Source organism: Talpa europaea, assembly GCF_964194135.1.
Source record: "Talpa europaea genome assembly, chromosome: 3".
Classification (NCBI taxonomy): domain Eukaryota; kingdom Metazoa; phylum Chordata; class Mammalia; order Eulipotyphla; family Talpidae; genus Talpa; species Talpa europaea.
The window spans coordinates 1,459,499-1,486,969 of NC_140069.1; the positions used below are offsets into that span (position 1 = coordinate 1,459,499).

Consider the following 27,471-nt stretch of genomic DNA (forward strand, 5'->3'; position numbering starts at 1 on the left):
GGGTGTCCGGCACGTGCTGTCGTGGGCCCGCGTTAGAGAGAAAGCGCCGAGGACGCAGACGCGGGCTGGGACCCCGCTGGGCGTGGTGGCTGCGGGGGGCGGGGGGGGGGAGACGCCCCTGCGCGTCTGCAGCCCCCGGCGGACAGGCCGGGTTTCCCGTCCCAGTAGTTGGCCCGGACAGTGCCTGCCCGGCCGGCCTCACCCGCGCCCCGGGTCTGCTCCCCTGCGCGCAGCGCACCTCCAGGGCCGGCGCGCCCGGCCCGCCGCAGAGCAGCCGCTTCGCGGCCCGAGGCTGGAGGCCGGCGCGGGGCCCACGCCCGCCGAGTGTGCGTGGAGGAAGGAGGGAGGCGGCCAGGGCCGCGGGCTGCGGGTCACCCCGGCTCGCTGACCGCTTCGGCTGCCTCTGGGTTTGGCGCTTTCTAGACCACGCAGCGGGGACTTCTCAGCGGAGGTCACCACGGAGGCCGGCGGCGGCCCGGGAGGCCCCTGGCCCGGAAGCCGTTGGCGCCGTTCCCCGGTGAGCCCCAGAGAACGTGCAGGGGCTGGTGTCGGAACTGGGCCCCGGGGAGCCCCAGGAAGCGGCGTGAGGCACGAGGCGTGCTGCCCCACGCTCACTCCACGGTCCAGATGGCGATCTTGCCCTCCTGCTGGCCCGAGCCGCTCAGCACGTATCTGCCCTCGGCCGAGCACAGGGTCCGCACCGAGTCCGCGTGGGCCGCCAGCTCCTTCTCCACCGCCCTCTTCGCGGCGTTGATCACGTAGATCTTCCCCTTGGCTGCCCCAGGCGACAGCCCCGTGCCGCCCACCCAGACCTGCGGGGCGGGGGCGAGGCGTCAGCGCAGGGAGGCGGGCCCCGGCCCCGAGTGCTGAGTGCCGGGGCGGCGCCCCCCCAGCCCCGTCCTGCCGGGCCGCACCTGGCTCTTCACCCTGATCATGCACGTGACCTCGGCGCAGTCCTGAAGGGGGATCCTCTCCGGCGGCCGGGCCAGGTCCTTCAGGCTCCAGATGTAGATGTTGGGGCACCCGGTGTAGGCCGCCCACAGCTGCTCCTGCTGAAACAGAGACCACAGTGCACCAGGCGCCGTGGCCCAGGGGGAGCCCCGGGGGGGACCCCAGCTGCCGGGTACCTCGGGGAGGAGCTGGAAGCCCAGGAAGGAGGTGCCTGTCTCTCGGGAGTTCTCATCAATCCTCAGCTCTTGGCGAAGAAACCCGCTCGTGGTCACCACTGCGATGCTGTCCCCCGTGCCTGCGGGCCGAGGCCGGGCGAGGTCAGGCCACAGGGCCCCACGCAGGCCCGAGGGGCGGCAGAGCCCCGGAGCCACGGGCCCCGTCCAGTGGTGACCCGTGCCCGCCGCCCCCACAGCCCGCTCAGTGCTCTGCACAGCACTTGGGGCCACGGCCGCCGCCCGCCGGGGTGAGGATGAGCAGCCCGCAGCGCCCGCCCTGCCAGCCCCCCACCCCCGCCCGCCTCTGCCGCGCCCGCATCGCTAGTTTCTGAGTCGCGCGTGGAAAAGTCTCTTCCCAAACCAGGTTTCCTGTCTGTGGGAGTCGGGCCGGAGGGGGGTGGGAGCAGGTCACGGGGTCAGCAGTGGTGGCCAGGAGCACCTGCCCGAGGCCAGCCCCCTTACCCGTGACACGGGCCGCGCTCGGCCTCGTCAGAGAAACTGCCCAGTGCTGGGCCGCCCACTGGCCCTGCCTGCAGCCGCCGGCCACTCCTGAGCCCAGGGGGGAAGCAGCGCCCTGCAGAACAGCTCGACCCACGGGGACCGGGGAACAGGCCCTCGCGCCCTCTGCGCCGCCCCGTGCCCCCCGCCAGTACTCAGGCCCTTGCGGCTCTCCCCCCACCCTGTGGCCCTCGTGTGTGCCCCTGCACGGCTGGCATGCGGAGGCAGGGGGCAGAGGTGGGCCAGGTGCACCACGGTGGGGAGAAGCGGGGGGCTTGTTCAGGTGACCCCAGCCGGGGCCAAAGGATAGACAAGCGGTGACACGGGTGGGCACAGGGGATCAGCAGGGGAGGGGTCCCTCCTGGGATCCCGGCGTTGGGGTGGGGGCACCCCCTTCACATGGGCCAGTTGGATGTGTGTACTCGGCCCCGCATGGGGCCAGCTCTTGGGGGCGCTTACACCTGCTGCAGCCTCTGGGAGCTCCTCACCGTGAGGCTCTCCCGGGCACAGCAGGGCTGCAGCCCACCTCCCAAGGAGGGAACAACTAAGAGCACGAGGCAGGCACCTGTCCGGAGTTACTGACCGCCCAGCGACAGCCTGGGCCTGACCCATGTATGCACGAGGCCTCACCGGACCCAGCTGCACCGCGGACTCCCGGGCTGGACGGTCCCTCCCAGGACAGGGAGGGGCCTGCTGGGCCTGCTCCGGGTGCCCCACCCAGCGAGAGGAGACTGGAATGGATCGGCTACCGCCCGCCCTCACTCCTCCGGCCGCTCCCTGGGCCGCGGAGGGCGGGGCAGAGAACACGGGGACAGCGGCGGCCCCCGGAGCACAAGACCCACGTGAACAGGACGCCAGGGCCCGAGGCTGCGGAGCACGGCAGCGGCCGGCAGACTCGGCTTCTGGGAGACACTGAGGAAGCCCAAAGGTCAGGGCAAGAGTGCAGGACGGACACCTGGACTCCCGGGGCTGGACGTTCGTCAGAAACGCTGTCTTAAGCAGATTTCCCCCTAATTGCCACGAAAGAGCTCGGAACACGCCAGCAAGGCCTTTAGAGGCGTCCAGTCCCGTAAGACACCAACCGAGCGGCAGTGCAGGGGCCCGGGGGGGCGGGTGGAGTGTCGGGCGCTGCATCCCCGAGAGGCGACCGGCTCTGGCCAGCAGGAGGGGCGTGGCCCTCAGCGCAGCCTCCGAGAGCGAGGCGGCCGCGTAGAGCCGGGAGACGGGCACGTGGGGTAGAGACACTGCGCGCTGCAGAGCAGGCAGGGAAGCGGAGCAGCAGCTGCCAGACAGAGACGCGTGAGGCCCAGTGGCCTCACCCTCCGGCCTCTGCAGCCCGCGGGCTGGCAGGAGTGGGGCTGTGAGACTCCTCTTGGGTGCTCCCGGGGCGGCCGCCACCCTCACCCATGACGGCGAGAAGCCTTGCAGCTCGTGGGGTGCGGGCGCGGGGACCTCCCGCTGCCGTGCCAGAGCCAGCCGGCGGCTTCTGCCAGGGCTGGTCGGGGCCAATTCGGCCCACAGAGCCGCCAGCAGGCTGCAGCGTCCACACAGGGAGACGCGTCCCCCCTGGCACAAGGAGGCGCCGATGCTGGACTGGGCAGCTCGGGAGGCTCCAGAGCAGGGCGCCCGGTTGGGGGGGGGGGCACGGGGGCATTCACAGGGCGTGGTGGGGGCACCACCTGGCGGGACGTGGCGCTGTCACAGCGCAGCCACACGCCCAGGTCTCTGCTTTTGCTCCGTGGACTCGGCTCCCGTAATGACCGTCGGCAGCCAGCGCCCCGGCTGCCCGGTGCTCACCAGGAAGATGGCGCTTGAGCAGCCCGCCGTGGCGTCCAGAAAGGCCGACCCCAGGCACTGCCCTCACTGCCCCCAGCCCCGCCGACACACCCTGGGCCGGGCAGCAGCGCCCGAGCATGGGCCACAGCCACAGGCCAGCGTCCCCCACCAGCGGGCACAGCAAGATGCGGGGGGCAGCATGCGCAGGAAGGCGGCCCCCAAAGCACAGCCTGGGCGGGCAGCGGGGCGCCGAGCGGGCGGGTCGTGCGGTGGCGACGTGAGCCAAGGGCGTGCTGCAGCGCTGCGGGCGGGGCGGCCACTTACAGCACCACAGGTGACCCTCGTGGGGGCTGATGGACGAGAGCCTGCTGCCGGGCAGCTGGAACCGGCTGGTCACCCGCAGTGTGCTCGCGTTCCAGGCCAGGACCGTGCCGTCCACGCTGCAGGAGTACACCTCGCTGCGCGCAGACTCATGCTCAGCCGCGCCGGCGCCCCAGGTAGGGACCCCCCCAGGGCAGAACAGGCTGAGCTACACTGGACTGATGCTGCCAGGGCGGCTTCTCGGCCTGGCAGCTCCGCCAGGGGCCCCATCCCCACCCCCCACCCCCCACCCAAATGCCTTTCCGGGGATGGGGTTCACTGGCAGGTAAGGTGGAGCCGACACTGAAAACTCAGCGCCCCCACAGGAATCCAGCTTTCTGACCTCAGCGCAGCAGGGAGAGCCGTGCTGGCCGGCACCGCTGCGGCAGGGCTGCCCTCCCGGTGCTCCAGGCCCACCCTCGTCACAGCCACCGCTGCCCGCCATCCCCCCACCCCGGAGACACTGTCCTCCAGCCCCTCCAGGAGCCCCGCAGAGGTGCTGGCCTCACCTGGGCGCCGAGGTGGCGGCGGGCACGGCCAGGTGGGTGACGCCATGGCGGTGGTCCGTGAGCTGCTTGTTGCAGGACATGCTGTGGACGCTGATGATGTAGATGACTGAGTCCTCGGAGCCCACCCACACCTGGCTCTGCTCCACCATGGCCATGCAGGTCTGCGGGGAGGGGTGGGCGCCCGTCAGTGCCCAGGCGGCCGCGGACAGGGCCAGCCTCCCGGGAGCCGCGGTCGCACCCTCGGCGGCCACCCTGCCACCCCTGGACAGCCAGGAGCGCCCACGCCCCGCGCATGTCTGGCACACCCCACACGCGCCCTGGCCGCCTCTGCACACGGCACCACGCCCTACGCCCCCCACCCCCGCCCTGCCTCCCATGTCCACCCTACGCCCCACGGCACACACGAGTGTTCCAGGCTGCGCAGGGGCTGGCAGGGCAGGTGGCACCAAGGGCGCAGGGCAAGTGGTGAGTGATGGCAGCGCAGGCCCCGGGCGAACTCAGACTCAGAAGCTCACAGCCAGGTCCCCAGGTGAGACCCGCGGGGCTGCTGGCACGTGCGGTCACCCCGTGCAGTCACCCCACCAGCCAGCTGCAGGCCAGCGCCCAACCTCCACCCTGGGTGTCCCTCTGGCCCTCTACCCGCCTCTCCTGAAATGCCCACCGCCCTGGTGGTGCCAGGACCCGGTTCCCAAACACAGCACGAAGCCAAAGAATGACCATCACGTCGCGGTGGGTGGGGGAGCAGGGCAAGCGCGAAGGAACTTACCTGTAAGTCAGAAACGCTTATGCTGACGGCTTTCGTTTTACCAGCGCTGCCCACGACGGAGAGAAAGACGCGAGCTTGCTAACCCTGAATCGCTCGCTTAAAAAGCCCTTTCTTTTCAGACCCCCGAGAGTGGGCGCCGGGCACCGCAGCCTCCCCACACAGCCTGCGCTAAAGTCACTTGCGCAGTGGGGAGCAGGAAGCAGGTGGGGGCACTGCCCTGCGGGACAGGAGTGACCGCTCAGCGCGGGACACCAGCACCACGGGCAGGTCTTGGCCAGGGCACTGGCCTCCCCTCCGCTCCTTCTAGAACCCGGAACCCAGGCGTGTCCGTGCAGACGGGGACACGGTCCCGGGCAGGGGCAGGGACAGGACGGCCAGTGTCCCCCTCAGGGAGGGCCCTGAGCCAGGTGACGGCCACAGCGACGAGAGGTGGTGGGAGGCGGAGAGTGGGGCGTGGGCTGCTGACACCCCTACAAGCGTCACGACCGTCCCGGGAGGTGAGAACGACTCCAGAGCACAAACTTCACCGAAGGAAAGCAGCCAGCCTCGGAGCTCGGGGACGCAGGCGTCTCGGCCACGGGCAGCCCGACGCCACGGCGGGGGCGAACGCGTCCCTTTCCAATCCCGAACATGTGCAACTCCCCCGTGTCCGCTTCCAGTAAGTTCCGGGCCGCGCCTGCCCCCCAGAACCAACGCCTGGCACAGGGCGGCGCGACAAGTCACCGAGAGGAGCAGCCCACTGGGGGCCGGTGGTCACTCACCAGCCGCGCAGCGCCCACTTTAAAGCAGTGCCGGTGGACGGTCCAGGAGGAGGCATCGAACACGACCACTTTGCCCTCGCTGAGGGCGCACCACAGCTTGGGGTGCGCGTCCTCCGCTTTTTCCGCCGGGTCGAGGTGCCCTGAGAGGAAAGCAGCGCAAGGACGTCTGGAGAAACCCTCGGTGCGGCCACAGGGGCGCCCCCGCCCGCCCCCATGCAGACACGCTGCCCACAGAGGGGCGTCCCCGCCTGCTCCGTGGCCCAAGCTTGTGGCCTCTCTGGGTCTCGTTCGGTCCTGCGGGGGCAGGTGTTGCCACTGTTGTGCCCTTCGCCCACGTCACGGGGCTGCTTGGCGCTGGCTGTGCGCCCGAGGCCGCTCCCCGACTCTCCTGGGGTCTGGGATCCCGCCAAGCACCCCAAGGGGCCCGCTGGGGGCTATCCCCACGAGGCTTCTCGGCTGTCCCACCCTGCCCGCCCTCTGGGGACGCAGGAGCCCCTGCCCCAGCGCCATCGGGACACGAGCTCAGCCCCGAGACTCCCCACGCACCTGGACGCCACGCGCCGCCGGGGCCCCCGCTGGACGGGGCCTGGCTGGGGAGGGGGCGGCCTCGCACAAGGCAGCGGCTGCTCCTCCACTGAGCCTCCCTCCCGGGCCCCCCTGACACTGGGGGCAGATGGCGCTCCCCCCGCCCAGGCTCCCCGCGCACTGGAGCCCCCCAAGGAGGCCGCCAGGCTCAGGGCCATCTCCGCCCAGACCAGGGCCCCGGGCTCCCCGCAGAGCGGCCTGGCCTCAGGAGGGGCGTGAGGCCGGTGCTCCCAACAGACCGAGCGGGCTCTCCGCGCCCTCTTAGCCCACGCGGCCCCGCCTCCTGCCCCTGTCCGCGGATGGCTCCTGGGGGCCAGGCAGCAGCTAAGAGGGAAGGGGCCGGGCAGCAGCCCCTCGGGTCCGCAGTTTCCAGACCAGCGTGAAGGGACAGTGGCCTCATCTCCGCCACGGCCAGGTCTCGTGGGTGACCGTGAAGGGGAGGTGCTGGGACCGCCCTGGAATGGGAGACCAACGCCCAACTCGGGGTCTCGGCCCCTCACGACGAGAGGCCACAGAGCGGCCACAGCAGCTCCCCAGCCACGGCCCAAGGGCTCGCCCCCAGCCTGGCCTCATGCCTGCCCCTGCACATCGAGGGATGGCAGGGCCCACAGCCACACGGGCACGCCCCCCTGGCGGGCACGGCCCTCACCTGGCATGTACAGCAGCACGTCCACAGCCAGCGGCAGCGTCTCCCCAGCTGACGGGTTGATTTTGTGCTTCAGTGTCTCCGAGGTGGTCTTGGGCATGGCCATGGGCACTGCAACCCAAGCAGACGGGCGGTCACCCCAACGGCCATGCACACGCTGCCTCTGGCATGCCAGTGTGGGGGAGGCAACCCTGACTTCACTTTTAGACAAATGCGAACACGATGTGGAGGGGCAGCTGAGCCCAGACGCTGAGGGCAGCGGGCGTGTCGGGCGTGGGCGGAGGGCCAGCTGCTAGCCACCGGCCCTTCTCAGCCATGAGCCCAGCCCCGCCTCTGCCACACTCAGCCTTAACACGCCACCAGCAAGAGACTGAGGACACCTGAACTCCTAAAGCTCCTCCCCACGGGTAAATGTTCCAGGGTACAGCCCAGAGAGGGGCCCACACTGCGTCCTGGCCCCGGGTGCTGGCCGCCCTCAGCCCACGGCTCGGCACCCAGAGCACCCAGGTGCCACGTCTGCTGCCCAACACCTCCAGGCCACCCCTCCCAGGTGCACTGGGGAGCAACATCAGCCTGGACGTGGGCACGCGAGGGCTCCCATGGGCCGCCCCACCCCTGCTGCTCGCCCAGGCGGTCAGCAAGCAGCACGCACTCTGTGGGCCCGCCGTGGGGGTGGCCAGCTGCCCAGAGCCGCTCCTCTGGACGGGCAGGGCGTGTGGAGTTGCTTGTCTGACTTGGTGTCTGGCTGGGAAGAGGCCAGGGTGGACTCTGGCTCGGGCAGCTGACGCCCCAGCCTGCCTAGCAGGCCCCGGGGAGGGCTCGGGAGCGAGCGGTGCTCCACCAGCGAAGAGCTACGTGCCCGTAGGGTGCGCGCCCTGCCCGGGCTGCTTTTCCTCATTCCAGGATGTTTTGAAAACCTGAGTCTAAACAAACAGACCCGTAACAGCCCCCTGGCGCTCGACCTGGGGGAAGGAAACGCCTGTCTGGGGGACACGTGATCAGGAGTGGCCAAGGAGTGAGTGGCCGGGAGAGACGAGCCCACGCAGGAGAGGTCCCCGGGCAGGACGCAGAGACCGGCAGGTGGGCGCTGGGACGCAGGCTGCTGCGCCAGGCCGGGGCTGCTTGCTGGGGCGGCACCTGAGGGGCGGGGCGCTGCAGCTGGGAGGCCTGGGGTGGTGTCGCTCGGGTGCACCCTCGGGATTTTACCCCGATAAAGCCTCTGCCCCGCGGGAACGCGCGCAGGCCGGAGGGGTGGCCTCTAAAGCCCCCGCGGCGCCCGGCGCTGCTCCAGAGTGAACTACGACGGGGCGGCCTGCGGGCCTTCTTGCCTGGGGCTGATTCTTGCGCTTGGGGGTCTTCAAAGGAGACCCCCCCCCCACCCCGTGAGCAGGTGGAGACGACAGATGCGGCGTGAAGCGCAAACACCGCAGGGCGAAGCGGGGCCTGGTGCCGGCGGGAGCCCACGCGCCCACTCACTCTCCGTCTTCATCTTGTCGAACACGGACAGCTTGGACGCCGCGTAGATGGCGCCGGGCGACTGCAGCGTGCCGACCACCGCGTCCATCAGCAGGGCGTGCGTGAGCGCCTGCTGGATGTACTGGGGGTCCTGGGGAGACACAGAGGTCAGCAGGGCCCCCAAGGGCTGCTGGCCCTGAGCGTCCCACCGCGGGCCGGCACCTCAGAACTGCTGCAGACGCGGGCCGGCGGGCCTCAGCCTGGTCAGCCCATGGGCAAGAAACCCGACAGCCGGCCGGCCCAGCAGCCACAGGACATGGACGCCGAGGGGCCTGGGTCCGCCCTGGGCTCAGAAACCTCTGCAGACCTCGGGGCCGGGCGTGCCCACCGCCCCCCAGTGCGTGTGGCCCAAACACTATCCCTGCGGCGGGCGCTGCGGTCAGACGGTAGGAAGGTCCCCCCTCGCGTCTGCCTCTGCCCCCACCGCGGCCCAGGGCCGCCGGGTCCCAATCTGGTGTCCCCAGAGGCGCCGCCCCAGCTGATGGGGCACAGGGAGCCCGGGACACGCGAGGCGCAGCAGGAGCCAGCAGCGCCCACGGGGACCTCGTGGCCGGCCGGGTCTGACCCCCACCTTGTGGCCGTCGGCCAGCTGCTTGCCCGCCCACATCTCCTTCACCATCAGGCACCACAGGTCGCACTCGGTCTTCAGGTTCGCCTCAAACGCGTCTTTCCGGGCCGCCGTCTTGATCTTCAGGGTGGGGATCCTCAGCACCAGGAAGGCCACCGTGGTGCTGCGCACCTCCTGCGTGGGGACAGAGTCGGCACGGGCCAGGGGGCCGCGCATGGGTCCCCCAAACGGCCGTGCGGGCCCCCCACAGGAACGGCCGGGCCGGGCCCCACTGGTGGCCACAGGCCTGGGAGGCCACCGTCCCGGGCACTTCTCCCTTTGCCTCCTCAGCCGCCTCCCTCCCTGCAGTCAGGACACGGCCCCCACGGCAGTGGGGCGCCGCCGGGAGAGGGCAAGTGGACGCTGCTCGGGCCCGGGCCCCCCACGGCGACGTGACCCTGCCGCTGCCGCTCATGGGCACCGGCCTGGGCCGCGCGGGGGTGCGAGGGGCACGGGGCGGGGGGAAGGCGCGGAGAGCGGGGGCGCAGAGGGCTGGGGTACTCGCAGGGGCTCTTGGGGGGGTTCGGGGTGGCGTCTCCCAGGCTGCGGCCCCTGCCCCCCCAGTGGCCGTGCCCAGTCTTGCGGTCCTCCGACCTCCCGGGCTGCAGCGCCCGCCTGGCCCCCAGCGCGCCCGGCCCTCACCTCGATGTCCCTGAAGGCGGCGATGTCCACGAAGCCGGGCCGCCCCTCGGTCAGGAGGAACAGGCGCTTCTGCGTCATGGCGATCTTGCCCACACCGCGGCTCGTCTTGACGGAGCTGGACAGCTTGTACACACACTCGTTCTTGTCCAGGCGCTCCACCGCCGACGGGGGCAGGCTGACCTCCTGGGCCTCGGCCTCTGTCTCCTTCCAGCAGGTGTAGAAATCCCTGAACGTGTCCGGGTCAATCAGTTTCTGGTGCCCTTCGAGACGCCAAGGAGAGAGGGTCTCAGGGAAGCGGGCACAGCCACGGCGCGCTGCCCAGACACGGCAGCAGGGGGTGCCAGGACGTCGGTCGCCAATGGAAGTGGGGGCGGGGGGCACCCAGGCCAGGTCCTCACGGAAGCCCACAGGCCTGCAGGCAGCACTGGCAGAGCCCCACTCGCTATGGTGAGACCTGCCACCTGCGGACTGGCAGCCACGCTGGGGCCAGAGGGACGCCGGGCCCATGGCCCTGGATCAACCCTGCCTGGTGCTAGCTCTGCCGTGGAACTCAGGCTATTCTAAAAACGAAAGGTTCCTTTTCTTATCTGCAACCAAGGACACCTGCTGACCCGGAAACCTTCCCTAGTGTCCCGACATGCAGGGCTCTCTGCACAGATGCGGGCTCGGGGCCCAGGGTGAGCGCCAGGACATCAGGCGCAGAACCGCTGTCCTGTCTACGAGCTGGAGCTGGGCCCTACACCTGCTAAGAGGCAAGCCCGTTGCTCCCTGTGCCGGCTCCTGCCGCCCCGGACCTCTGTCCTGGGCCGGGACCAGGCTGGCAGGGCCCTGCTGGGACCAGGCTGGCAGAGCAGACCCTGTGCAGCAGCCTGGACGGCCTTCCGGCCGCACAACAGGGGTCCCTGGTCCCAACAGGGGGCTCCTCGTCTGCGCACCCATGCAGGGCTCCCGCTCCGCAGACACACGGATGTCCCAAGAGAGGCTGAGGCCAGGGAATCAGCAGGAGTCCCCGTCCTGCCGGCAGGCCTCCGGGAGCTGGACGGACGCACGCCGGCGCCTGAGGAGGCTTCTCAGCAGCGGGGCCACCTCTGCTCGCCCAGCAGGGCTCCGTGCTCCCCAGCCCCAGTGCCGCCCCAGGACAGCCGTGAGCCTCCACTGCTGCATCTTTATGGGGCTCCGTGCCCACCACACACCGCTTTTCTCCAGCAAACCTGCCAACACCGACGTGGCCAGCTGCCCCCGGCCCTGGGGGAAGAGGGCCATTGTCCTGCTGCCCTGGGGGCCTCAGGCCACCCACCCGTGCCAACTGCCCACACGGCGCCCGCCCAGGCCGCCCTCTTACCCACAGTCAATGCCTCGAACAGCCGGTTGATGGTGCTGGTGTCCCTCACGATGCCCGACTCCTGGACCCGCTTCACGAAGTCGTCCAGCGGCATGTGCTGCCTGGGCAGCTCGAAGTTCTTGACGCGGTCGTCGGCCTTGGGGGCCTCGCAGGGCTGGTCCGTGACCTCGCTGATGAGCCGCCGGAGCTCAGGCGTGCACTCGGCCTGGGCCCGCTCGGGGGCTGCCATGGACTCCACCGTCCTCCTCACGAGCGCGGCAGGGAAGATCCTCACATCCGTCTTGTACAGACTCTGGAAGTCGAGCAGGGCGGCCAGCAGCTGGCCTTGCATCAGGTACACGAACCCCCGCAGGTAGAAGTACCTGGCCAGCAGCGCCGAGTGGTCAGGGGCCAGCAGCCCCATGGCCTTGGTCAGCAGGGCCACGCAGTCCGTGTAGTAGGCCTGCACGCACTGGCTCACCAGCGGAAAGTGGACCTCGGGGATCTTGAAGGTGTATGTTGCCTTAGGGGGCACATTCGGAACTGAGAACGAAGGGGAGACGGGGATACTCAGCACAGCCTGACGCGTGTCCCCCCGGCATCCAGGTCCGCCTCTCTGCCTTGGAGGCTGCGGAGCCGGCAGTGGGCACCCCTGCCGGAGAGCCCCACCCCAGCTGAGCCGGAGCCCGTTCTGCTTCCCACCCCGAGGTCCCGGCGCTTTAATTGCCAAAACAATGCTGACTCGGCAGCGAGTCTGAGGGCCTGGCCCGACCCCAGCCCCAGCCGGGCGTGCCCCAGTGACATGACGATGCGTCTGCAGAACGGCTGGCGACCCCGGGGGCTTCTCGTCCGTCACGCAGACGTGGGAACCAAGGCTCCCGCCTGTCCGGCCACTCAGCTGTGACGTGCCAGGCCTAAGCCGGGTGTCTCACGCCCGCTCTTTCCACGGGAATCACCTCCAGGACTCCGGCGGCCAGGACACGGCAGCCAGCAGGTGTGCGGCTCACACCCCAGGAGCCCTGCCCAGGGCGCCCGGCCCTAGCGGCCCGAGGCTGCTCCACCAGCGGTCCCTCTGGACACACAGTGCCTCCTGGTGTCGGCCCCTCCAGTCTGCAGGTGCATACACCAGAGAAAGCAGTGACGCTGCGGGGGTTGCTGCATGGCGCCCTGCACACAACACGGACTGTGTGTCCACACCTGGGTCTGTGCACATACGTGCTGACAGCTGGGCTGTGGCGAGGAGCACACGCGAGCCGCTTCCCAACCGGACGGCTTGCACAGCGCACGCCTGGACGTGTTCCAAACAACTGGGCCCTCGATGGAGGCCCCGCCCCCTCCCCAAGGCTTGGTGGCATGACCCACCGGCGGGGCTGTCCCCGTGGCCCACAGGGCCCGGTGTCCGCAGCGAGGAGTTGCGGGGCAGCAGCTCGGGGACAGTGATGGCCTGCAGGTCAGGCATGCTGACCACCATGCGCCGGTGCGCCACCTGCAGGGCCGAAGGCTTCCGGGAGGCAATTTTCTCGATGGTCGGTCTCCGTGGGCTGATGAGCATCCCGTTGATCCTGGGAGAAGGAAGCCAGGGTCTCAGAGCCACCGGAGCAAGGGACGGGGGGGCACCCAGCGCGAGGAGGCCATTCCTCTGCGAGGCCCCCACGCCATGGGGAGCAGCGGACACGCGTCTCCACTCCCGCATGGGGGCTGCACGCCCGGAGGGACTGGGCCGGGGTGAGGGCACAAGGCACCATCTGCAGCTGTGCTGGTGGAAGGATGTTGAGAGGAGCAACACGGGCAAGGTGGAAACGGCTCTGGGTGCAGAGCACATGCGGGGAGAAAGAGAAGGAAGCTGGACGGGGAGCGAGCAGAGCCGGGGGACAGAGGGAGAAAGCGGGGTGGACACGGGCCCGGGGCACAGACGCGGCAATCTCGGGGACTAACACAGGCGAGCAGGCCTGGCGGCCGCCCGCTCAGTCATCATGAGGCTCTGCATGCGAGTCTCTTCCAACGGAATCTGTCATTCCTCCGTGGAGACAAAGACTCTGCATGAGCCCTGGGCCCGCGCCGTGCACCGGGCTGGCCATACCTGTCCTCCTTGGACTGCGTGCTAAGGTCCATCTGAGCGAAGGCATCCATAGTTCTGCTGAGCCGGGCTTTGAGGAAAGAATGAAACATGTACGTGTCCAGGACCTGAAACAGACGACAGGCTCCACTCACTGGGCTGCGCTGCCTCCCGCCCCGCACCCGCCCCGGCTCCCGACGCCCCGGTTCCTGACTGCGGCCCTTGACGCCATCCGACTGGAGGGCCCGGCCGCCCTTTGTGTTTGAAAGTCACAAAAGCTTCAAAAGCCCAAACCACCTTGCCCCAGAGGAAGCCACAACCAGTCTGAGTTTCGTGCTGGGCACCCCCTTGGGCCTTGCACCCGTGGCCACCATCCTCCCTCTGGGTGGCCAGGCTGCCCGTGGCCCCGGGAGGGTCAGGACGAGCTGGCGCTGCTCTCCCTGCCAGACGAGCCCGACATGGCCAAGGCTGAGGAGTCCAAGGCGGGAACGGGGGTGCCCAGCGCACTCGCCCACCCTGTGCGGCACCCACAGGCGGCTGGGGGCTGGGCCGGGTCAGACCAAGCCGGGCGGGACGGACTACCCCGCGGCCTCGGCCTAGCCTGTGTGCTGCTCTGGAAGGGAGGCAGGAAGCAGGGCGGCCAGGGGCCAGGCGTGGCTGTGGGGCAGGGGCTGGCCACCAACGCGGCCCAACAGGCCCAGAAACGCACAGGAAAGCGTGCCCTGGCAGCAGGTGGACACTCACCTGCCGGTAGAACTGCTGGTCCCCCGGGGCCCTGGTCTTGAGGAACTCCGCGCTGTTGAACACGCGGTGCTCGTAGTTGAGGTGGTTCTTCACGTCCCTGCAGAGGCGGCCGGTCAGCGGAGTGGGGGGACCCTGCCAGGGGGCCCACCCCTGCTGCTGTTGGTGTGTCCTGGGTCCCCACCCGCTTGCCCCCGCCTGACACTCGGGGGTGGGCGGTACTGCTGGCCGCCGTCAAGGGCAGCCGCCTGCAGTGGGGTTCAGGTGACATGGGGGGCCGGCCCTTGCCGGTCTGTGAGCCACAGAGTCGGCAGCAGGCCAGGCCGCGGGGAGGACCGCCCTCCCCTGGGGCATGGTCCCATCTGAATCCGTCGCTACGTTTTCTTGTGTCCCCAGGAACGCACCGGCGCCCACAAAGGCTCAGGGAGAGCTCGAGAGGGAAACCCGCCCGCAGCCCGTCTCTCTCCCGGCAGCCACCAGGGGGCGGCGCTGCTGAGGGAAGTTGCCAGGACTGGAAGGAAGAAGCCCCCCGCTGGGGCCCCTCCTGAGGGCGCTGGCTCCCCCCTGCATGTGGCTCCATTCCCCACGGTCACCGCCCGCCCCCCCCCACTGGCCCCGAGCAGGGGTGTCACAGGTGCTGGCCCAGAGACCACCCTCCCAGGCACCCGCACAGAGGCGGGAGGGTCTCCCACTGGGGGGGGGGCAACCCAGGGCCCCCCCAGGAATGGCTGGGCTGGGTACCTGAAGATGCCGACCAGCAGCTGCAGCGCCATGTGCTGGATCTGGCAGTTGAGGTCCTGCTGCCAGGCCCGCCTGCGGGCTCGCCCCTCGCTCAGGTCCGTGCTGGCCGCCAGGTGGGCGAGGTCCAGCTCATAGTGCAGCCGCAGGTTCTGGGCCCTGGGGGCAGACAGTGGCTTGGGATCACACTCCTTGCGCCCACAGCCAGCCTGGGGACACGCCGGGACCGGGACCCCACTCTCCAGGCAGTGACAGCCAGCACATGCCAGCACCGGAAAAATCACGCCTGGGAGGTCGTTCACCCCCTCTACGTGCCGGCCAGCACGACCTCACCGGGGTCTCAACCTCGGACCACACTCCTGGCTGATCCCAGCCGAAGTCCCATCAGCCACTGCTTGGACTGGTGGGGTACGCCCCACCCACCCCACTTCCTGTCCACGCTGGCCCCACACCCTGCCTGGCAGGTCAGGCCACACGTCCCGGGAGGCCCCACGCCTGGCCACCAGGGGTCGCCACTGACTGCGGGGCCAGGTTCAGAGGGCGAATACACGGGGCTGCCGGGCTCACGGGCACAGGTGCGGGCACAGCCCCCAGGCCCAACCTGAGCTGTGAAGACCAGCGGGGAGTCTGGCTGTGAGCGCCGAAGCAAACCTGCCGCAGGCAAGAGCCCCGCTGCGCCCGCGCCAGCCCCCGAGGGACGAGCAGCAGACCAGGCCCAGCCCGCGGAGCCGACATCCGAGCAGCGAGAAGGAGAACAGACGGGCACCGCGGGAGAGGAGGTGACGGGGAGGCCGGGCCGGCCCAGCCGTGGCGAGCCGGGGACCGGGGCTTGGGGGGGACAGTGGGAGCACCGGGGGGGCCACCGCCAGCTCCTCAGGGGAGAGCGGGCTGGCGGGGGCCAGTGTGGCTCCTGCACGGGGCGGTGGGGCCGGAGGGACTAAGTCCAAACACAGGCTGGGGGACGCACTGATCACCCCACATGTGCAGAGGCCCCGGGCTGCAGGCAGCTGCCCGCAGGAGCAGCCAGATGCACTTCGTCCGGTCCTGGCCACGGGGCCACAGTGAGGACAGTGCCGGTGCTGGGCTCGAGCCCCCAGGCCGGCAGGAAGCTCACAGGTGGCAGGAAGCCCAGGATGCCGCACCTGCAGGAGCCGCCTGGGCAGAGGGCAGGGGCGCTGAGGGGTGCGCCCCACGTTCATCTGGACGCCTCGGCACAGCACTGGGGTGCACGGGGCCCTTCTCGGGACACAGGGCGTCGACCGCAGTCCCTTACCGACGGGCCCAGAAGCGGGGGCTCTCCCTGTGCCATTTCATGCGACACCGAAGGGGAAACACTGCATAAGCGGTGGGGACGCTGGCGCTGTCCCTCCCTGCGCCCACCCAGGAGGAACGGGCCCTGTGTCCTGACACCATCAGTGACCCCTCCTTTCTTCCACCCAGAAGCAGCGCCCATCAGACCCCTGCCAAGCCCCTCCCCCAGCACAGGCGCCCGGGGCTCGCCAAGCCTGAGTGTGCTCCCTCCAGCCCGTGGCGGGCAGCACTGACACCCAGGGACACCAGCAAAGGGGACCAGGGGCAGAGAAGCCCCCACCGGCTCTGCAACGAGGTGCGGAGCCCAGCATGGGGGCGGGGGGTGCCCTGCTCGGGGCTGAGCCGGTTCTGTCCGCTGCGGAGCAGGGCTCTGTCCCTAGCACACGCGGCCCGGTGAGGGGTGACAGGTGAGGAGGGAGGAGGATGGGGTGGGGGAGGGGCTCCGGGTCGCAGGCCGGACCCTGGGCCCAGGCTGCCGGGGACGGGGCTGCCCCGGCCCGGAGGGCCACAGTGAGCTGGTAAACAGATCAGGGTAAAGAGACAGCACTCTTTTATTTTAAAATACAAATTTCCCAACTAAATCCATAGACTACATCTCTCAACGAGACCGGGTTGGGGACCCCGCGGGGTGAGGGGTGAGCATGGGCGGAGCGGGACCGGGGGCCTGGGGTGCAGACCCGCCCCCTTTACCTCTGGATGAAGGTCTGCGCCTCCAGCAGCGGGACGTTGGGAACGGAGACTCCCTGGTCATTGGAGCAGGTGACGCTCCCGCTGTCCACGCTGATCAGGACCAACCCGTCTGCCTCCTGGGAGTGGGCAGGAGAGGCCGACGTGAGTGTCTTTGACATTGGACCCCTCTCTGAGGACACCCGGACCTGCTGCCTGGTCCCGACGGTCGCATCCTCGTCACCCCGTTTAATACGAAGTCTTGTCACCCCCAGAACAGTCTACGCCTCGAGTTACAGCAGGGAGCTGAGCTTGATGAAATGATGCTGCGTGTGGGTCAGGAGTCCACTACATGTTGTCCGGCTCTCCCTACCCTGGCACAAGCCCTGCAGCTACCCCCTCAAGGAGCCTGGAAAGAACACTCCAGAATCCAGCGCGGGCATCCAGCCTCGTGCCTGCCCAGCTCCCCATCAGCTCTGCCCTCTGAGAAGTGTGGCTGGGCGCGGCCACCCACTTAGAATTCCTGAGATGGGCAGCCGAGTGCTTGTCTGTGGCGAGACAGGCGTCACGCTGAGTGTCACTGTCCCGGGAGAGGCCCTGGTGTGCCCTCAGGGCTCCAGCAGAGACTCCAGGGCAGACAGGAAGCGCACTGGGCCCGCGAGGCCACCGGCGTCCCCTCCCTGAGCGTCGGTCCAGGCTCGCCTCCGACCCCAGCGCACCCTGAGCCGGCGCGGCCTGTGGCGCAGAGGCTGAGCCAGCACTGGCCTGCCTGTCTCCAGCAGGACAACAGGGCCCGGCACTGCCCACGGGTCAGACAGAGAGCAAGCGGCAGCGACTCGGCCAGGGCCCGACTCGCGGGCATGGGATCGGAGAACCGCAGAAGCCTCCCCAAAAGATAAATGACACAGAAACGACGGCAGCCCTGCCAGCCGAGCCGCCTCGGGCGCCCGGTGGAGTGTGCGAAGTCCCTCGCCAGAACCCGACTTGAGAGCACCTCCCAGCCCCCTTCCTGGGGGGACGCTGAGGCCCAGTGAAGGCGCGCGGCTCACTCAAGGTCCCAAAACCAGTAAATACCATAGAGCTCGACAAAGCCAGCCCCCACCCAACACGGCTGCGCTCCCGCACGCAAAAGCCACCGGAAGCCACTGAGGCTGCTGGGAATTTCAGTGAGTCAAGCAGCGAAGAAGGTTCTGGCACCCAGAACACATTCACGGCCTGAGGTGGGGGGACCACCCCAGAGCGCCATGGGCATGTGCACACACCTGCGTGTGTTCAGGGCCTGGTGCCCCACCAAGCAGCCCCCCAGCCCTGGCTTCACTCAGGACACTTTTCAAACCGGCGTCCCGCTGGTGCTGGCAGCAGGCCGCAGACCTGCCGGTCGATACCTGACCTTGCTGACTTCTTCAAAGTGGTCGAGGTGGCAGCCCATGAGGAAGGAGGTGGGAGCCATGAGGAAGTCCAGCATCTGGCCCGACAGGACGGGCACAAAGGTGTGCTGCCACTGCAGCGGGTGCAGGAAGGCCAGGAAGCACTCGGCCACCAGCGTCAGCAGGGCCCAGTTGGAGGAGAACAGCACCACCCGCTGCTCCGTCAGGAGGCACGTCAGGATCTGGGGGCGACATGTCAGGCCTCCCGCATGTCCGCTCCAAGGCTCGCAAACTGCCCCCACCAGAAGGAGTCAGGTTTCCCCGGCTCCCTGCTCGCTAGACACAGCCTCGCTGCCCCAGGGAGAGCCCAGCAGAGGCCGTGCACGGCCATGCCCGCCGGCTTCAAGCAGAAACCCGGTGTTTCGAGGCCACTGGTTTGCAAGCTGGGAAACGACCAGACTCGGGGTGCCCGTCGAGTCAGGGGGCACGCGCCCTCGGGTCAGGGGCCTACCTGGAGCACCTTCTCGGGCCGAAAGCACAGGAAGGGCAAGTGGAGGTCCAGGTCGATGAGGGGGCTGTCGGGGTCCGCGCGGGAGGGAAACACAACCTGCAGGGGCTTCATGTTGAGCATCTGTGATGACCAAGGCCAAGTCAGCGCAGAGCCGCCCGCGGGGGCCAAGGCGCGGCCACCCGCCCCAGCTGCCCTCTGCGGGGCGCCCGCCCTCCTGGACAGCGACGGGCGCCTCGGCACCTCTGCTCAGCAGAAGCCGGCAGGTGTGCCGAGCCCGCGGTGGGCCCCTGCCGCCTGGTGGGGTGACCTCCCGTCTCCAGTAATCATCAGAGAAGAGCACTGACCCCTCAGAGACGGTATCCCCAAGGGACTGGCAGCAAAACTGAGTTGACACTCGCTCTGCACCCCAAGATGTTTACTTCTTGGGTGTCTGTTTCCAAAAAAGGGGAGTGCCCTATAGCTAAATTAGCAAACGGGCGTCCTCGCAGTGCTGGCGGCCGAGGGGCCTGGGGACCCGGGCCGCTGCTCTCCCACCGTCCCCCACTCGGCCCCGTGGCGGGGGCGGCTAGTGTCACAGAACCAGTGTCCACAGAACCCGGTTCGGGGACGCTTTCCTACCACACAGTGGCACCGAGAGTGACCAGAGTATAAACCCCGTTGCTGTTCACTCATCACCCCAGACAGCAGGAAACAGGGAGGAATCAATTGCAGCCCCGAGAGTCCGGGCGGATAAGCAAAAGGGGAGCCTGTGACTGCGGTTCCGGAGTCCTCGGCCCAGCAGCAACGGTCTCGTGCCCAGCACGGCCAGCTTCCCGCTCCGCGCCCGGCCGCGCCACTCGGCACGAGGAAAACCCTTGACGTCAGGTAAATGTTTTAACTTCTACGCTTCCGGAATGTTTCTGGTTTATTTCTGGTTTTGGCCTTGGATAGACTGTGCACGCGAGCTCGCGGCAGGAGACGTGAACACAGCCACCTGGACCGCCTTCATGGCGTCGCCTCTGCGGCTTCCAAAGAAAGAACAGAAAATCATTCTCGAGCCAATTACCAAATGGAGTGGTCCAGGCGGCGGGCTGGGTATTAAGGACAGTTTTGCAGCAAAGTCTTTTATGTGATTGTCAACTTCAAAATCTTTGCAGAGCTTCAGCTGAGTCAATAAGCTGAAACGGGAAGACAAACACGTCAAGAGGAGACGGGGCCGTCACCCTCGGGGTCTCCGGCAGGTGAGGGGGCGGGTGGGGCTGGAAGGAGCTGGCACTTGGGGGCCTGGGTCACGCCCTGCCCCTTGATATGGGGCCGCTCACGGGGGTTGGGTTTGTGGGGTCGCTGAGGGGTGTGGGGTCCTCTGTGTGTCCGTGCGCTTCATCAGGAATGGACAGCATCGCCGGGGGGAGCCACGGCCAGCCTGCTCGGGACACTCTGACGTGGGGAGCACGGAATGCAAACACGACAGGGCGGTGGCCCCCGGGGGCGGGGGGACGGGCCTAGGAGGTGACTACAGGGGGACAAGGGTTTTCACGTCTTAACTACACTGGGGGTTAGAGGGACATGTCCCTTCGACAAAGCGCAGCCGACTGTCTGAAAGCGGCTGGTTCCGTGCAGGCCCACGAGCCCGCAGGGAGGCTGGTTGTTGGAGCGAAAACGTGCGTGTTCTCGTGTCCACGTGCACAGGAAGGCCAAGCTCGGGACGCGCTTCTACAACATGGGAAACAGCAGCCTGACAGGTCCTCACTGCGGCCTCATCGCCTCCCCCTGGCTTCACCCATGTTCTCCCCATGAGATAGGCCCCCCGAGACCTCGGGGTCAGTGGAGGGCAGAGGCAGGTGAGAGCCCTCGGGACGGGGCCACTGAGGAGCGAGCGGAGGTCTACCTGGGGGCCCCGCTTGGTCAGGCAGTCACAGCGGAGCCCCAAGACACCCCGCCCTCCCAGGACAGACCCCGACTGCCTGGGCCCACGCAAGGCCACGCCCGTGTACTCAAGAACGAATAGTCACCCATGGGAAGCATCGGGAATGAGTCAACGTCCCCTCCCTCCGTCCCCTCCCTCCGGGGTGAATGTGTTGTGAAAACACAGCAGCAGCGTGTGAGGTGTGAAAACAAACTTTCTTTATCTGATTCCCCCCCCCCCCCCCCAGCACTGCTAGGTAAGTGTCTGCTCCACTACCCTGCCCGTGGAGGCCTCGGGCAGTGTCATCCCCGGGGAGGGAGGTGGCCTAGAACGCACACGTCAGCTCGTGTGTGCATGCTGCGTTTTCAGTTCCCCCGCTTGACTGCGCTGCACTGCTGTGGTTCTGATTGCTCAGCGATGGCGGTACAAGAAAGAGAAGACGCAGGAGCGTGAAAAGCTGGCGTCTCCGAGTCACTGGCTGGCACCAGCGTCTGGTGGTTGGACGTGTGCTGTGATGACGCGTCGCGGCCAGCCCTGAACAGGGGCACGTGGAGGGCCAGGGCGGCCTGCCGCGGTCCAGCCAGGGCTCTCAGCCCCTTTTGTGCAGTAAAGGGAGAGACGGACCGTTCTGCGGAAGAGGAAGCTGAAGTCTTCCTCTGAAGACTGAAAAGCTGTTGAACCTCATATGCTAAAGTGGCCCGGCGGGGCCAGGGCCTGAAGTCACATCGACCGCTTCTGGCCCCAGAGTGCAGGGCCACGGCAGCCCTCTGCTCCATGGGCTTTACACGGGTGGAATAAAATGCAGCTAGACCACGCTGTGGCCGCAAAGCAGCCATGTTTAAAATTATCGAGCACCATCAGGCTGGGATTTTAATTCCCAGGGTGCTGACCGGGCCAGGAGGGTGTCCTGCTCAGCACCCCGCTGCTATGCTCGTCCAGGGGCAGGCAGGGTGAGTGACTGTCCTTCAGGAGGCACCAGGGACAGCCACGGGCTGCCACGCAACATCACGACACAAATGCAGCCCCAGGGACAGTGGCTGCCGAGAGGACACCTCTGAGGATGCAGACAGAGTGGCGGGCAGTGCAAGTGCCCGGGGCGCTGACCACCCCACACACGTCCCCCAGGGGCACCAGAAAGCCCCCGGCCTCCTTGGCTTCCTGCCCAGCGTCAGCATTTAGACACTTCAAGACCAACCCTGCCCGGACAGTCACCTTTAAGATGCCTTTAATAACCCCCCTGGAGGCCAGCGGTCCCCCAACTCGCTCCGCTAGCCGGGGAGTTTTCTCTGATGCTGTTCTCTTGTAAAGACCCAGGCAGAGGTAAAATCCCCCAGATCAACCTCCTGTCCGACATTGGGGCTGACTAGCACCCTGTGACCACACCACCCCCTTGTGGTCACTTCCAGAAGCATCTGGGCTTCCCAGGGCCACTGGGCCAAGCCTGAGCCTGCCCCGCCCTGGAGCCCAGGCGCCCACAGCCAGCCGAGGCTCACCAGGACAGGCAGTCCTTGAAGGCGTTGTAGTAGGGGAACCGGGACACCACGCACACGGCGAAGGGCACGAAGCAGCCGGCAGCGCTGGTGGTCGGGCCCGACGGCTCCCTGTGTGCTCTTCCGTTGTAGAAGCAGTGCTCGTCCTGCGGACAGCCGCCCGGTCACTGCCCTCAGCAGTGGGGCTCAGCATCCCGGGCAGACAGGGCTCAGGTGGACCGTCCTCCCCAGCCCCCTCCTGAGCTCCCGCCCCACACGCCTCTCGTGGCCGACGGCCCTGTCGGGAGTGGAGGTCACACGGGTGGTCAGAGGTGGCCCTGCCCCGGCCCGTTTCAGGGTGACGCACCTGCAGGGGTCGGTGGTACTGGGCAACCACACCATAGGTTCTGTTCCCACAGACGTCAGTGAGCACCAGAAAGTGGACATAGTCCTCCTTGGGTGCAGAGGCCACACACATGCCCCCTGCAGGCAGAAAAAGAAGGAGGCTCCCTTGGGTCGGGGCATCTTGAAGGCTTGGGCTATCCAGGAGCCCAGGAGCCAGTGCACAGGGCCCCGTCCCTCTTGACCATCAGCTGTGGCTCTGACGCCAGGGTGTGCTGATGCATGGGCCATGCTGCTGGCCAGCCCCACCTGCCCCAGGCCCCCTGTGTGCCTCTGTCCCTCTGTGTCTGGAGATTTAGTGAGGGCACAGCTGGACAGCCAGAGAGCCCCTCAGGACAGCACTGTGGAGAGAAAAGGTGGCCCAGCAGGTCCCAGGGGTGGAGACCCCGAGACCAGGAGCCTGCCTCAATTTACTGACGGAAAGCACGAGACTTCTACATTGAGCTTCCGTTGGCGTTTTCTGCATCAGTCACCTTAACGTTCCTCAAAGACCAGTGAAAAGATCAAAGTCCGGGACACAAGCCCACTGTTAGCAGGAGCTGGTGAGCCTTGGGGTTCATGCATGTGCCGAACCCCAGCTTCTGGTCTCAGGGACGCAGGAAACAGGGTCTGCGGGGCCCACTCTGGGGTTCAGCCACCACAGGCCACCTGGGTGAATTTTTCTTTTTAAAGATTTATTTTATTTATACAAGAGCTGGGGTAAAGGCCAGAAGCGCAGGAGGGTGACAGGATTCACCAGAGACAGAGCTGGGAACATAACAGGCAGACAGGCCAAAGACACTGCCAAGGGGAGCAGCGGGGAGACAGGAGAGGTCTGCCGCGCCATGTGGGAATCTCCCTGGCCAGCCGGGAACAGAACCGTGCTGCAGAGGCTGCGGACAGCTTCACAGCGCGGTGCTCAACCCGCTGTGTCACCGGGGAGACCCCACCTGGGTGAATTTTAACCCAGGTAAAGGCCAGCTCTCTAAATCCAAGCCGGCCAGCCCTGGGCAGCACCCCAAACACCTCTGCTATCCACAGCCTCTCCTCCAAGACTGTTCCCAAGAGTGGAGGCTGCGCTGAATGAACTAAGCACACCTCCAGCTTTGAAGCCCCCAGTTAAGAACATGCAACCCCGGCCGGGCCCCAGGCCGCCAGGGCACCGGCCGCTGCCTGAGCAGGGAGCTCCTCCAGGCAGACCGGCCTCTGGTGGCCAGCCCACCACCGGCCCAAGTACCTGGGAAGCACAGCTGAGGCAGGGCCAGGAGGTCCACGCCGTCGGGGACGCTGATGTCCTCAGGTTCCGGCCCGCGGGGGCCCCCCGGCTGGTCCTGCCAGGCCTCGGCGCTGGGCCGCTCCTGTTTCTTCCTGAAGGAGCGCCTGCGGGCCTTGCTCAGCGTGGCACCCTTGGCGCTGGCTGCACGGCCATCCTCCTGGCAGACGAACGGAGGCACGAACACGGACAGGACCTCCGGCTCCAGAGAAACGCCTTTGACTCCCTTTTTCTGGGCCACCTGGAAAAGGCAGAAGCACACGTCACCGCAGGGGAGGAGCCCTGTCCTGCTGGCCCCCGCAAGCTGCCCTGTCGCTCCCGCCCCCACTGGCTGCCACAGCCACAGTGCAGCTGCCCCCGCTGGCGCTTGTGACAGCCAGGCCGCCGCCATGGGCACGCACGCCGCTGAGGACACAACGCGCTGCTGGGCCGAGCGGACTACAGATCCCAGCGGGTCTGGGGCCGGGCAGCAAGTCACGCTGTCCCCCAGGGCCTCCCTGGCAGGCGGTGAGTACAGGGGACAGAGGGAAGCGGAGGAACTCAGTCCCCGCAGCCCCGGGAAGCCCCACTCCCCTGGGAGGTGGGGGGAGGGGGGCCTCTTCGCACTGGCAGGCCCCTCACCAGCAGGCCCGGCCCCGGGGGAGACACAGAGGAGGAGTCAAGAGGCAGAGATGAGGCAGAGATGGGACAGAGCGGAGAGACGCAGCCTCGGGGGTCCACGTGATCCAGGGGGTCCACGCAGGGGTGACTGAGTCTTGAACTTGGCACTTATTTTATTGTTAAGCCTTTTCAGTCTCTTCTCTCCACCTCCTGTTCCTCCTCCGCCGCGTGCCTGGCACGGAGCAACAAGCGCGTGACCGCGGAGACGGACTCTCTCCAGCACCAAGGCTTTGTCAGAGTCGGGTCCCGTGGGGGAACCTTCCACTTAAGGATTTAGGCAAACAGCCATCGGCGCGGGCCCTCTCACGCACCGCCTGCTTCACGCCGCGTCGGGAACACTCACAGTCGGCGTCGAGTTTGCAGACGGTTGATGCCGCGGCTTCAGTCCCGTCACGGAGACGCAGGTGACCGGACGGTGTCAAGCCCGTGTCACGCTCGCAAAAGGGGTGAATGGCCTCTTCTAAAGCGTTCCTCCCAAACCCAGAGGTTCAACCCCACTGGCCAGGAAAACGCGAGCCTCTGTTTCTCCTGCACAGAAAAAGGTCGGTCCATCCAGGACACCAAGGGAGTCCCACTCTGGGCGGAAATCACAAGCAGCTGGCCAGGGGCTGAGAGACCGCCGCCGGCACCTTTTCCAGAAACTTCCCTCATAGTTCTGCTCGCTTGCTCTGTCCTGACTGCTCCTGACTGCTCCTCTGTCCTGACTGCTCCTGACTGCTCTGTCCTGACTTGCTCTGTCCTGACTGCTCCTGACTGCTTGCTTGCTCTGTCCTGACACCGCCCCTCCCCGATAAATCCTTGGTCCCTGCCCCTTCTCAAGTGCCCGACCTGCTGGGCAGCTGACATGGGGCCGGAGCCAAGAGCCCACACTGGCCCCGCTGCCACCACGCCAGGCCCTTAAGCAGCTCCAAACTCTGGTTCTGGCTGTGACAGGGTGCCTGGCTGCACTTCACCGTCTAGGGCCCAGAAGACAGCCACAGTGGACGCTGCTGCTCCCCCGTCCCCCTACGCCGGATCATCACCCAGGCCTTCCCGCGGGGACCGAGCACCAGCCATGGCACCAAAGCTAACAGCCTCCCGCCTCTCCCTCCCCCTCCAGCCGCGGCTTCAGTCACTCAGAGACAGGGCCGGAGGGCGCCCCCCTGGCAATCGGCCTTCTCCACGAGACTGGGCTTCTCAGGGTACAATCCCCCGACTCCTCGACTGGAACGCCACCCTCCTGTTTGAACCACTTTTTTCCTATGCAGCCACTCAGCGTGGCGCAGGGGCTGCTCACAGCTGGGCGGGGCGAGAGACACAACCAGAGAGCCCTCCCCCGTGCTTCCTGCCCGCCTGCCGTGACGCCCGCCTGCCCGCCTGCCCGCCTGCCCGCTGCAAGCCATAGGCCTCTGAGGCTTGCCTCCGGGCACCCTGTTCCTTGTGTGCCGCGGTGCAGGCACCCTCCCCACCAGCCACATTTCCACGCACCCAACAGCTGTGCCTGCTCCTCTCCACACACAGACCCACCAACCCCCACCCGATGGCCGCTCTGAGTCCCACTCCACGCCGGCTCCGGCTCACAGTAGCCCGTGACCCCACACAGAGATGGACGCCCGCGACACACCCTGGGGCCTGGCCGCCCCTCACCATGGCCTCCGGCCACGCACATGACTGTTTAAATGAATCAAAACAAAATGAAATTTAAAATCCGGTTCCACAGCGGCACAAGCCACACGTCAGGCGCCCGGCAGCCACGTGGCTGCAGCTACCAAGTTGGGCGACGCAGCTAAAGGACACGGCTGTCGTCCGCGAAGCCGGGTGACGGTCCCCGGAATTCCTCCACACCGGGCAGCATCGCCATAGCAACCAAGGAGTAACCACAGCAACTTAGGTGGGGACTGAAGTGTCTTCTTGAATTCCTCCTCACCGTGCCGGACAAACGTGGCCTCGTCCAAGACATAGGACAGGAGGGGGGCGCGACACCACCCCGAGACCGAGGAGAATATTTCTCATATTTCCAGGCACCTGTTCTCATGGGTCACGGAGCAGGAATGCCTGAGTCACAGTGAAGTGGTGGCTCCGAAGAGCAGCGGCTGGGACAGTAAAGGAACTGCTGTGCTGGCGGGTGCCTGGGTCTCCAGGCGGGCGCCCCGGAACGCAGCGCCCCCTCCCCGCGGGTGTCTCCGCCTCTGCCCAGCCCGCGGGAGGACACAGACCAGGGCCGCGGCTGCCCGGAGGCCCGTCCGGAGTCTGCGGTCCAGGAAATCCCGGCCCGAACCCCCGCTGGCTCGTCCCTGGGGCCCGGAGTCCTGCCCGGGCGGGGCACGGTGGGCACGACGCCTCGGGCGCCCGCGGGGCAGCGGGGCATGTCCCCCCCCCCCCCCGCGAGGAGCCGCGCCCGATGGGGACCCCGGGTCAGAGGCGGGAGCGGAGGCCGCCGGGCGCAGGGGAGGCGGCAGGGGCGCGGGTGGCCCCCCGGCCAGGGACCCCGCAGCCGCGACGCCCCCAGCCCCGGCGCCCCCAGCCCCGGCGCCCCCGAGCAAGGCCTGCCTGCGGGGCAGCGGCCTCGCGGGCCGCCGGGGAGCGGGGCACCCCGCGGACACAGGCGCCGCAGGGCAGCCTCGGGCCGGCGCCGCCGCCCGCCGGTCCCGGAGGGTGAGAGGCCGGGCCGGGCCGGGCCGGGCCGGGCCGGGCGCCGCGGGGCACAGCAGTCGGCGCCACACGCAGAAGCAGCGGCGCGGGCCGCGGACAAGCGCCGCCGCCGCCGGAGGGGGGTCCGCGGGCCGGCGGGGTGCGCGGGCCTGCCCCCCCGCCCCGACGCCCCCGCCCCGGCCCTCCCCGGCCCCCCGGCCCCCCGCCCCGGCCCCCCGGCCCCCCGACCCCCCCGGCCCCCCGGCCCGCCTCACCTGCTCCGGGCCGCGCCGGCGCCCCCGGGGCGCGCCCAGCAGCGCGCACAGCTCCAGCAGCCCCGCGGGGGGCGGCGGGCCCTGCGGCGCGGCCTCCGCCATGGCTGCTCCTGGGGCGGCCCCGCCGCGGCCGCTCGGGAGCCCGGCCCGGCCCTGCCGCGCGCGTCGAGCGGCTGGTCCGGCCCCCGCGCCCGGGCCTGGGGGCGCCTCCGCCGGGCGGGCCGGCCGGGGGGGCGGGGCCAAGAGGGGGCGGGGCCTTGTGGGCGGGGCCGAGAAGGGGCCGTACCCGCCGAGCCGGGCGGGGCCTGGGGCGGGGCCTAAGGCCAGGGGCGGGGCCGGAGCCGAGGACGGGCCTGCGGACCCGGGAGCAGGGGCG

The 27,471-nt window shown here is 68.3% G+C and overlaps 1 protein-coding gene across 1 annotated transcript; it reads right to left on the reverse strand.

The window, feature by feature from the left end:
• DENND3 (DENN domain containing 3) lies at positions 1-27,197 on the reverse strand (the record flags this gene model as incomplete). The annotated part of the gene is made up of 23 exons (XM_084230210.1): positions 1-812; positions 915-1,052; positions 1,128-1,246; positions 3,765-3,898; positions 4,310-4,470; positions 5,837-5,976; positions 7,071-7,178; positions 8,544-8,673; positions 9,154-9,324; positions 9,832-10,091; positions 11,174-11,695; positions 12,515-12,714; positions 13,233-13,336; positions 13,953-14,049; positions 14,691-14,846; positions 16,689-16,804; positions 18,055-18,273; positions 18,543-18,662; positions 19,588-19,699; positions 21,921-22,063; positions 22,264-22,379; positions 23,515-23,791; positions 27,096-27,197. The coding sequence occupies 23 exons, from the start codon at positions 27,195-27,197 to the stop codon at positions 612-614; spliced, it is 3,846 nt and encodes a 1,281-aa protein (XP_084086336.1). The 3' UTR covers positions 1-611.
• Positions 27,198-27,471: the final 274 nt, after the last annotated feature.